The following is an 11,868-nucleotide window of genomic DNA, read 5'->3' as shown; positions in this document are numbered from 1 at the left end:
AACATTGCCTTTCAACACCCAGTAAAAGGAAAAATATTCTAAAGTTGCCACCATCAACAACGTAATGACCATAAAGTACATCGCTTAAACAAACAATTGTTTGTCATGTTATAAACCAACCATTAAATCAATCATTTTGCCAATGATGAATTATGTATGAAAAATCTTCCTATAGCTGGATAGACCTACAGCTCATATCTGAGGAAAATTACAGTTGTGCTCTCTTAAAAGAACATTAGCTGAAGCTCTGCTACTGGGATGACTGGCCTTGAGCTTCGTTGATTCCACAACTCCTTATCCTCTCTGCCTCTGCTACACTACAGAAGATTAATAGGATAGAATAATTAATTACACAGCAAGCAAATTATTTTCTAAAACCCTAAAGCCTGATACATATAAATGTTGCTCTCACTTTCAATTGAGCAGAAGGAGAAACAGATGAGAAAAAGCCGAAGTAGTGGGCAGGGGCTGGTATGAGGAGGATGCATGGTCACAGTGTGAGAGACCAGTTGAAGAAAATAAAGACCTGCACAACTGAACTCTGGTCAGCAGTGATGGTATTTTAATTCACACATGCGTGAACACAGACAGCAACTTATCTGCTTGTGAAAAACACAAACCAGTCCCACCATCCCAGAGCAAATCCTCTAAGGACAGCAATGACACCTTTACACTGAGAAATGTAATGCCAATAGTTTTTAATTCAATGCCAATAGTCTTTCTCATTCAGTGAAACTGAGGAATCAAAAAGAGGGATGTTTTTATGCTCTCTCTGGTGACTGGGTGACATCAGGGAAGGGGTAACATTCGATCTCATTCAGCCACTTGTGAACGGCTGTGTTCCTCCTTATGATCTCCACCGACTCCAGAGTCAACCTGTGGTTGGGTGCCCCCTGGTCCTTCCTTCCTGCAGCTCCAGGAGGAGCTCCCTGCTTCAGCCCTGTCTGCGCTCCACTCCTACCCCCTCTAGCAAGGCCCAGTGCTGCCCCGCACGTTGGTGGCCTCAGCTGCTTCTCAGCGACACTACTTGTTTGGACCCTCTCGTGGAGCTTCTTGGTTTCGTTCCTGTTGCGGATCTCCCTCAGCTTCTTGTAGAAGACGCGGCAGCTGAAGCCCTCCATCCAGCTGAGGCCGATGTGGTTCTGCAGCGCAGCCAGGCTGGGATAGAGCAACAGGCACCCAGCGCACCGGTACTGGAGCTCCCCCTCTACCTGCTCCATGGTAGAGGCCATGCGCAGAAAGTTAAATTCCAGGTGGCGTGGCTCGTATCTGGGCTCCACCGACTTGGACCGCTCCTTGGCTGAAGGCTGAGGTGGATGTGGTGGATATCCCTGTCCATGAGGGCTGGGTGGGGTGTGCTTCAGGGGGATGCAGGGAGGGTGAGCGAGGATGGACTGGGTCTGTCGTAAGTGCGGCTCTGCTGTCCTCAAAACCGTGAGGGAGGGTGGCCATCTCATTGAGGCTGGGAGAGAGAACAATAAATGAGGGGAACGTACATATGAAGAACACTGATCTATGAAGACATTGCTAGGTGAACACATACCAATGCTCCTGACTGGCCTTTACACTTTTCAGATTTCTATTCAGTATAGCATTTGAGAGGTAGACTAAACTGAAGAAAGCAGCCCATTGAGAACATCTAGCATTATGAAGGAACTGGAGTACATCTAGCATTATGAAGGAACTGGAGTACATCTAGCATTATGAAGGAACTGGAGCACATCTAGCATTATGAAGGAACTGGAGCACATCTAGCATTACGAAGGAACTGGAGAACATCTAGCATTACGAAGGAACGGGAGAACATCTAGCATTACGAAGGAACTGGAGAACATCTAGCATTACGAAGGAACGGGAGAACATCTAGCATTACGAAGGAACGGGAGAACATCTAGCATTACGAAGGAACGGGAGAACATCTAGCATTACGAAGGAACAGGAGAACATCTAGCATTACGAAGGAACAGGAGAACATCTAGCATTATGAAGGAACTGGAGAACATCTAGCATTACGAAGGAACTGGAGTACATCTAGCATTATGAAGGAACTGGAGCACATCTAGCATTGTGAAGGAACTGGAGAACATCTAGCATTACGAAGGAACGGGAGAACATCTAGCATTACGAAGGAACGGGAGAACATCTAGCATTACGAAGGAACAGGAGAACATCTAGCATTACGAAGGAACAGGAGAACATCTAGCATTGTGAAGGAACTGGAGAACCTCTACCATTATGAAGGAACTGGAGATCATCTAGCATTACGAAGGAACAGGAGAACATCTAGCATTATGAAGGAACAGGAAAAGTGCTCTAACCTCGCTAGAAGAAAACTACAGAAGAGTTTTGTCCATTTTGGTGTGTCGGAGGAGGCTGCAAAATTCACAAACTAGAGCATTTTGTGATAAAAACATGTTTTTTCTTAAAACATCATTTCACATTGAATGTTTACCACATGGAAATGGATTACTGGACTTTTTTTATATATTTTTTTCTGTTTTATATTTTTGTCTTGTATGCTCACATTTCTCAGAGGTGTGAATTCAATCCTAAGGCACTGCATGTAATGTTAATGGAGTAATCACATTTGAGCGTCTCCCTATTTTTAGCCAACACATTTGAATAAATGTAAATCTCCTACACAGGCTTGTCATTATGTGTCATCTGCATTAGCTCTGCCATGTCCATTGACTTTGGGGTGAAAAGAGCCATAGACTCCAAACTTTGTTGAACAAGTGTGATATGTTCTGACGGTTCTCCTCTCTCCATCACCATGGAGATGCTTCTCAGATTAAATACCAGTGGATGATGGCATAAACTACAAGCAGTGCTTTCTACATGGAAGATATGAATGCAAGGAGACTTGAACCTTTGTGAATGAAATCCTATTTTCATCTCTAAATGACAAAATAGAGTTTTCACAGTATTATATTAAAGGTCCAATGCAGTCGTTTAATCTCAATATCAAATCATTTCTGGGTAACAATTAAGTGCTGTGGTTGTTTTAAATTAAAATGGTAAAAAAAATAAACAAAAAAAGCTTGTTAGCAAAAGAGCAATTTCTTAAGCAAGAATTTTGCTAGGATTGTCTGGGAGTGGCCTGAGTGGGCATGGGGGAAAACTGAAAAATGGATTTTATTGGTTGAGAGGTTATGAACTGTCTTTCTTATTGATCTACTAACTAATTGATTTTCAAACAGCTCTTACACTAAAAGGGCATTATTATAATTTTCACAATTTCACAGTATTATTCCAACTTCAGTGTGGAAATATATATAAAACACAGGGAAATCAAATTGTTGACTGCACTGGGCCTTTAAGATCATTTCAGATATCCTAAACTCTGAGTAAAACACATTCAAAAGGGAAGTAGGAACTTATATTATGTTGATGTATTCATTCATTTATTTAACACACTTAGTTTCAAACACCTAGACAACACAGCAACAATAATACAGTACACACATTATCCAATCAACTCATTAAAAACTGCCTCAGTGAAGCAATGATGTCACTTCTGTCTTCTGCAGCCACTTGTGGATCATGTCTGCCTTCTTGTCCCTTGTCTCAGGACCATTCCTCCCGTCAACATCGGTCGGATGGTGGGCCAGGGCCAGCGAGGCAGACCCGAGGCGAACGATGGAGGAGCTAGAGTGCTTAGGGTCGATATCCAGGGCCCGGGCCTCCTTGCTCTGGCAACTCATCATGACCATGGGGCTGCGGTCCTGCATGCTCTTCAGCTTCCTGTAGAACACCCTGCAGCTGAAGCCCTCGCTCCAGCCCTGGTCAATGTGACCCAGCAGGGTCCCCAGGTGGTCGTAGTACCTCAGGCAGCCTGAGCACCTGTACTTACTCTCCCCGCAGACTAATTCTGCAGCCGTAACCGTGTGGATAAAGAGAGGATCCACATCGCCGCACAGTGACCTCTGGGAGTCAGAGCGCTGGTGGTAGTACATGGTCTGCGGCGGCTGGGGGTGAGGGTCGGCGCCGGTCAAACTGTTGCACCCTGCCAGGGTTTGAGTGTCCAGGTTGAGGGAGTAGCTGTGGACCATGGTGTCTTGGTGGGGGTCGGAGGGCCTACTGGCGGGGTGCTGGCCGCTGCCCAGGTTGGTGGTGCCGAGCCTGGAGAGGAGGTCTGAGAGACTGGGGTTGAGTCTGGAGGGAGTTGTCTCTATGGCCTTTGACTGCACCTGTACCTGACTCTCACAACCTGTACAGACAGCAGGCAGTTTATAATTCCAAGGCTTCATTAGAGGTCTAAAATTGAATCAATGAAAGAAAAATCTAGTCTGCATTGCCTCTTAAAAGTCAGTCTAAATGGAAATAGTTGGAGTGTTTTCAGGGGTAGAAGTGAGTGGGAAAAGGTCACTCATTTCTCCCACAGCTAGAGGTGGAAATGGGTTTGACGCATTACAGTTGACTAAAGGTCATGACCTTCATCAAGCAGCGACATCTAAATGGATAAATCCATTGAGTCTATCTGTACTTTTACCAAGAGTGATCACCCGATTCCCCTTCAGAAATGTCCATGTCATTGTCATCTCGCCCTGGTAAACACTTTTATATTTCGACATCACATTATAACATGACTAGTGTCATAAGGGCAGCAATCTGAAACCATTAAAGAGTAACATACCAGATGATTCCAATAGAATATTTGTATTTTTGTTCTTAGTCCTCCCCAGAGCATCCACACTCATGACCTTTAGTGCATCCTGCCTACACAGTTTCAACAGCTACTTTGAGTAGATAACTGTTCATTAATAAATTATATGAAAAGTGCTATAGAAATGTAATAAATTATTATAACACTTGAGCAATCATGTGCATCATCATCACAGGCCAGAACAGTGATGTCACAAAGGGAACTCAATCTCAACATTCCACCGTGATTAACATTTTCTAATATTGAGTGCTATATTGTTGCTTAACAAGAGATGATTTTATCAGAAGTATCAGAACAAGCATTCCTTTTCCAGATAAATGTTTATAATGTCCATTCCTCTAGCATAAGAATTTGCTAAAATATGTAGGCTACATATTTTGTGGATAACAGTGCCAGCATAATCATTTACCTCTCTCTGCAGTCCTAGTGTTATCAGTAAGATCATCTGTGGTATCATTCTTTGGCGAGCCAAGCTTCCTATAGTGTCCCTTCTTGTGATACCTGGATATATCCAACTCTAGTCAGACAGGGAAGGATGTAAAGACATATTACTGAAACACTCAGTGGCCATGATAAAAAGCAAAAAATATAATTGGAAGTGTAACACATTTAAATAAGCAAGGCTACATCAGAACAGAGAACAAAATAATAAAAAATGTAATATTGAGAGATGGGTGAGTATTGCTGCAATTGAGAGCATGGTGCATGTGTATTCAGGGCCAAATAAATGACAAGCCAACATTAGCTCAGATTGTTCACTGTACAAATAAATGTTTGCATATACAAAAGATCCCACTCAACTATCAGATGAACTACTTAGCTGTAAATGTACCTTCAATCTTCTTCACAACAAAGTCCATTGGATTTTCCCCGTCAACAGTTTTGTGTACAGTTCTGGTATGAGCTCTTGAAGTACTAAAATATTGCATGCTTCAAATACTTTGTTTCCTTGTTCCCCGGGAAACCAGAATTCTATGAGATCAGAGAGTTCCATTCAAAGAAGAGATGCAAATGATCTAAAAATGTCAGTAGGCTCAAGACTTTCTGTCCTATGAATACACTTATGTACGTGATCATCTATGATCAATCGTGTTCACTTTCTTAGTTCCTAATTAGATCCAAGTCAATCCACTTTTCCTTTACATTCACCAAAACAGAATCTAAACAAGAGCTTCAAGGCTCCTGAGCACTACCTCAGTATGCAGGTCTTACATAATCAATGCATCATCTGGCAAGCCTCCTGAAATGGTGTTTGACCTAATGCATTCAGCTATAGCAGCAGCTCACTGTGCCACTGGGCTCAATGGGTATTGGGGTTTATGTAAACCACTGACTTGCACTGAGAAGAGAAATATTCTATGTGTAGGCGATGTCACACACTCAAACCTATGGTTTCTCCCTCCCCTGACAACCAAAAAGCCTTAGCTTCACAAAGGAGTTGTACTGTAGGAAGTGTGATGTACATGACCAATGGACATATGCATGGGATGTGGGTTACTGTGGAAGGCTTGTAGCCTCAATGTACAGTTGTGTTACTACACTGAACATAAATGCAACAATTTCAAAGATTTTACTGAGTTACAGTTCATATAACTATAACCCACTGGTTCCAGGTCATCTACAAGACCCTGCTAGTTAAAGTCTCCCCTTATCTCAGCTCACTGGTCACCATAGCAGCACCCACCGGTAGCACGCGCTCCAGCAGGTATATCTCTCTGGTCACCCCCAAAGCCAATTCCTCCTTTGGCCATCTCTCCTTCCAGTTCTCTGCTGCCAATGACTGGAACAAACTACAAAAATCTCTGAAACTGGAAACACTTATCTCCCTCACTAGCTTTAAGCACCAGCTGTCAGAGCAGCTCACAGATCACTGCACCTGTACATAGCCCATCTATAATTTAGACCAAACAACTACCTCCTCCCCTACTGTATTTATTTATTTAGCTCCTTTGCACCCCATTATTTATATTTCTACTTTGCACTTTCTTCCACTGCAAATCTACCATTCCAGTGTTTTACTTGCTATATTGTATTTACTTTGCCACCATGGCCTTTTTTGCCTTTACCTCCCTTATCTCACCTCATTTGCTCACATTGTATACAGACTTATTTTTTTCTACTGTATTATTGACTGTATGTTTGTTTTACTCCATGTGTAACTCTGTGTTTTATGTGTCGAACTGCTTTGCTTTATCTTGGCCAGGTCGCAATTGTAAATGAGAACTTGTTCTCAACTTGCCTACCTGGTTAAATAAAGGTGAAATAATAAATAAATAAAAATAAGGAAAACAATAAATTGAAATAAATTCATTAGGCCCTAATCTATGGATTTTTATTTTTTCAATTTAACTAGGCAAGTCAGTTACGACAAATTCTTATTTGCAATGACGGCCTAAACCGGTCAAACCCGGACACTGCTGGGCCAATTGTGTGCCGCCCTATGGGGCTCCCAATCACGCCTGGTTGTGAGAGCCTGGGCTCGAACCAGGGTGTCTGTAGTGACACCTCTAGCACTGAGGTGCAGTGCCTTAGACCGCTGCACCACTCGGGAGCTCCAGTCACATAACTGTAAATACAGATACGCATCTGTTGGTCAGATACTTACAAAAAAAAGGCTTGGATCATAAAACCAGTCAGTATCTGGTGTGACCACCATTTGCCTCAAGCAGCACGACACATCTCCTTTGCATACAGTTGATAATGCTGTTGATTGTGGTCTGTGAAATGTTGTCCCACTCCTCTTCAATGGCTGTACGAAGTTGCTAGATATTGTCGGGAACTGTCGTACACGTCGATCCAGAGCATCCCAAACGTGCTCAATGGGTGACACGTCTGGTTAGTACGCAGACCATGGAAGAACTGGGACATTTTCTGCTTCCAGGAATTGTGTACAGATCCTTACAACATGGGGCTGTGTATTATCATGCTGAAACATGAGGTGATGGGGCAGATGAATGGCACAACAATGGTATCTCTGTGCATTCAAATTGCCATAGATAAAATGCAATTGTGTTTGTTGTTCGTAGCTTATGCCTCCCCATACCATAACCCCACCGCCACCATGGGGCACTCTGTTCACAACGTTGACATCAGCCAACAGCTCACTCACACAATGCCATACTACTCACCATCTGCCCGGTACAGTTGAAACCGGGATTCATCCATAAAGAGCACACTTCTCCATCGAAGGTGAGCATTTGCCCACTGAAGTCGGTTACGACGCCAAACACCAGTCAGGTCAAGACCCTGGTGAGGATGACGAGCACACAGATGAGCTTCACAAACAAATTTGTGCACAACATTTGAGAGAAACAAGCTTTTTGTGCATTTGGAACATTTCTGGGATTTTTTGTTTCGGCTCATGAAACACAGGACCAACAATTTACATGCATTTATATTTTGGTTCAGAATATGTACATCACTATTATACATAAAGATACATTTCTTTCCTGGAGAAGGTTATTAAGGTCTTTCCGTGTTAACAACTTATTCATGATATTTCTGGGAACTCAATTTTATCATTACATATTCCATACACTGTTCAAAGGCAAAAATATATACTATGGCAATATATACACTATACAAGGAGTGAATAGTACTCCGCGCTGATCTTGAGCTAATGCAGATTGATGTCCCGGCAGCATTAGTGCCTGTCAGAATGAGGGCTTCCTGCTAGTTCTTCTGAGAGCGTGTCATTCTGTGAGAGAGCCAGCACACTGAAATGTTCCAAAATAGATATAAGATATTTGCTCTACAGATATACTCCATGATTTAAAGAAAATCACATCTTTGTTAAATGTTGGTTTATGAGGTTACAATTTTCAACACAAAGGTTCATTTCAGCCTTCCTGAACTGGCCCCAGCTAGTTCCCTTCAGTGTTTCTGTGAGGAGAGAGACAGCAAACACAGCTCTAACTACCAAGGTTGTAATTCCCTTCCTTTCCTCTGCGCCAGAGAGCCAGCCTAGGCAGACGACACCGCACAAAGGAGGCCCACGCAGGCACCCTATGAAATATCAAACAGTGGAGCTTCATGAATGAGTAATTGAGGAAAACTGCAGGGCATTGCTGAGGCACAGGGGGAAGAGAGGGACTCGACATTTCCCCATCTCACACAGCAGCTGGTGTTAAAAACCAATCAGATATGGTTTGAACAGAACTCTCTCTCCCTACACAAAGAGTATAATGGGAATGAATCCAACAGCAGCAGTCTATATTATTATGACTGGGATGCATGAGTCATATATGGAAAAGGGAACAAACTATTAAAATTGCAATGATATGAGTAGTTACTAAAAATATGTAGTGTTTTCTTGGGGAGCTCTTTTTAAATGTATTTTTTAAAGGTACAGTACTCAAAAATACCTGCCTGTGCGTCAGGCCACAGCAGAGTACACACACAGGCATCTGAAATGTACATAGATAAAATGTCTACTGTGCTGTAATGGTATAAAGGAGAAAGATTGTGTGAATTCAGGTATTTGATGTACATTACCTGTCAAAGGTTTGGACACACCTACTCATTCAAGGGTTCTTTATTTTTACTTTTTTCTACATTGCAGAATAATAGTGAAGACATCAAAACTATGAAATAACACATATGGAATCACGTAGTAACTAAAAAATCAAATCTTAAACAAATCAAAATATATTTATATTTGAGATTCTTCAAAGTAGCCACCCTTCACGTGGAAAGCTTTTCCAACAGTCTTGAAGAAGTTCCCACATATGTTGAGCACTTGTTGGCTGCTTTTCCTTCACTCTGCGGTCCAACTCATCCCAAACCATCTCAATTGGGTTGAGGTCGGATGATTATGGAGGCCAGGTCAGCTGATGCAGCACTCCATCACTCTCCTTCTTGGTCAAATAACCCTTACACAGTCTGGAGGTGTGTTGGGTCATTGTCCTGTTGAAAAACAAATGATAGTCCCACTAAGCGCAAAACCAGGTGGGATGGCATATCGCTGTAGAATTCTGTGGTAGCCATGCTGGTTAAGTGTGCCTTGAATTCTAAATAAATCACAGTGTCACCAGCAAAGCACCCCCACACCTCCTCCTCCATGCTTCACGATGGGAACCACACATGCAGAGATCATTCATTCACCTATTCTCTCGTCTCACAAAGACATGGCCGTTGGAACCAAAAATCTAAAATGTGGACTCCTCAGACCAAAGGACAAATTTACACTGGTCTAATGTTCATTGCTCGTGTTTCCTTGGCCCATGCAAGTGTCTTCTTATTGATGTCCTTTAGTAGTAGTTTCTTTGCAGCAATTTGACCATGAAGGCCTGATTCACGCAGTCTCCTCTGAACAGTTGATGTGGAGATGTGTCTCTTACTTGAACTCTGAAGTATTTATTTTGGCTGCAATTTCTGAGGCTGGTAACTCTAAATGAACTTATCCTCTGCAGCAGAGGTAACTCTGATTCTTCCCTTCCTGTGGAAGTCCTCATGAGAGCAAGTTTCATCATAGCGCTTAATCGTTTTTGTGACTGCACTTGAAGGAACTTTCAAAGTTCTTGAAATTTTCCGGATTGACTGACTCATGTCTTAAAGTAATGATGGACTGTCATTTCTCTTTGCTTATTTGAGCTTTTCTTGACATAATATGGAATTCCACAAATTAAACAAGGCACACATGTTAATTGGAATTCCAGGTCCACCTCATGAAGCTGGTTGAGAATTCCAAGAATGTGCAAAGCTGTCATCAAGGCAAAGGGTGGCTATTTTGAAGAATCTAAAACATATTTTGATTTGTTTAACACTTTTTTGGTTACTACATGGTTTCATTTTTGTTATTTCATAGTTTTGTCTTCACTATTATTCTACAATGTAGAAAACAGTACAAATAAAGGAAAACCCTTGAATGAGTACCTGATGTGTTTTGAAGAAAATACATACATACCAACCAAGAATACAATACTTAAAAGTTTTACTTTGTATTATTATTCAGAAATTAAACATTACACATTAAATACTTTTCCAGAATGGTACTAGAAAAATGGTACATTAATATGATTATAAACTCAGTTTCATCCAATCTATTCCATTTTATGGACAGTTCCTAAAAATATCTTGAATTAATAACTCATTTTTTGATGATATAAAGGCCACTTGGAATGAACAGCATTATAATAGAATCCAGTTGGATCCAGCATATTGATTTTAAAAAGTAGTTCTCAACATAGAGATGCATCCAGAGTACTGTGTCCCAAACAGACAGAACGTCTGGGCAGCTAGCAGAACATCACACTTTATGATGTACGGTGATAGAGGAGCGCCGCATCATTCTATGACCTGCCAGAAAGATATTAAGCAAACCAGGTGAATGGTCACTTATCAGTTTTGCTGCGGTCATATACCATGTCAAATAACATACAATAAAACATGTTTTACAATGTAGGGACATGCCTGGAATACCAGATGACTAAGCAAACCGTAAATAACGCTAATATAACTCAGGAAAAACAATCTCATATTTATTCAACTCCCTGGCGCAAAAATATGTCTGCATCCCGAATGGTACTCTATATAGTGCACTACTTTGGACCCTGTTCAAAATCAATAGGTTTACATATTGTGATTCACCCAGTCTTGTTTAAAGAAGACTGACTGTTGTCAATGTACTTAGAAAACATGTTATGAACTGTGGCCATGGGATATAAAAAGGTATAAATTAAATCTCATATCCCTATTTAAATTGAAGTGATCCAGAGATCCTCAGTCCTCAAGCACGTAAACTCCTGTGTGTGTGTGTGTGTGTGTGTGTCCAACGTCCCCCTAAATGCAACAGCCATAGCACTAGGCTAAGCGATCAGGGATCAATGCAGCACTCCATTCACCCACAATCTCCTTGCATAAGATATCAATCTTAAAGTACACTTAGGCTAGATCTCAAATGCCACCTTACGCCCTATAGCAGCCATACTCAACTGGCAGTTCTGGATCCGGACCCAGAACGGGGTCAATACGGACCGCAGGTCCTGACTAAATAAATAAATAGTATTTCTTTTTGGGGAAATTAAACTTACTGCTGTTGAGAGTTATAATAGTAGAATGCACAAGGTAATATGTTGAAATTTGGTTGTGTATGGACAGTTTTCCTTCCTCCACTGACAGACCTTAGAGAGCTATTTCTAACCTGTCAGAAAAATGTCCAGTTCATTACCACTAGCAGATGTCAACTAGAAAGGAAATTTAGG

General features: G+C 41.7%; 1 protein-coding gene across 3 annotated transcripts; it reads right to left on the bottom strand.

Moving 5' to 3' along the window:
* Positions 1-540: 540 nt before the first annotated feature.
* On the bottom strand, positions 541-11,729 carry LOC106588932 (uncharacterized). 3 transcript variants are annotated; one of them, XM_045709817.2, is made up of 3 exons: positions 7,795-11,729; positions 5,076-5,183; positions 541-1,462 (listed from the first exon to the last, which is right to left on the bottom strand). In XM_045709817.2, exons 1-3 carry the CDS (start codon positions 8,096-8,098, stop codon positions 762-764), a joined length of 1,113 nt encoding a protein of 370 aa, XP_045565773.1. In that variant the 5' UTR covers positions 8,099-11,729; the 3' UTR covers positions 541-761. The 3 variants fall into 3 exon arrangements, with proteins under 3 accessions (XP_045565773.1, XP_045565772.2, XP_014033962.1); XM_045709816.2 differs by lacking the exon at positions 541-1,462 and adding an exon at positions 3,279-4,210 and having other exon boundaries at positions 7,795-7,932; XM_014178487.3 differs by lacking the exons at positions 541-1,462; positions 7,795-11,729 and adding exons at positions 3,283-4,210; positions 5,499-6,366.
* Positions 11,730-11,868: the final 139 nt, after the last annotated feature.

The sequence above is a fragment of the Salmo salar genome, chromosome 27 (assembly GCF_965601325.2).
Source record: "Salmo salar chromosome 27, fSalSal1, whole genome shotgun sequence".
In the NCBI taxonomy this organism is placed as follows: Eukaryota; Metazoa; Chordata; class Actinopteri; order Salmoniformes; family Salmonidae; genus Salmo; species Salmo salar.
Note: the sequence above shows the minus strand (reverse complement) of the source record. Positions and strands in the feature narration are given on the sequence as shown.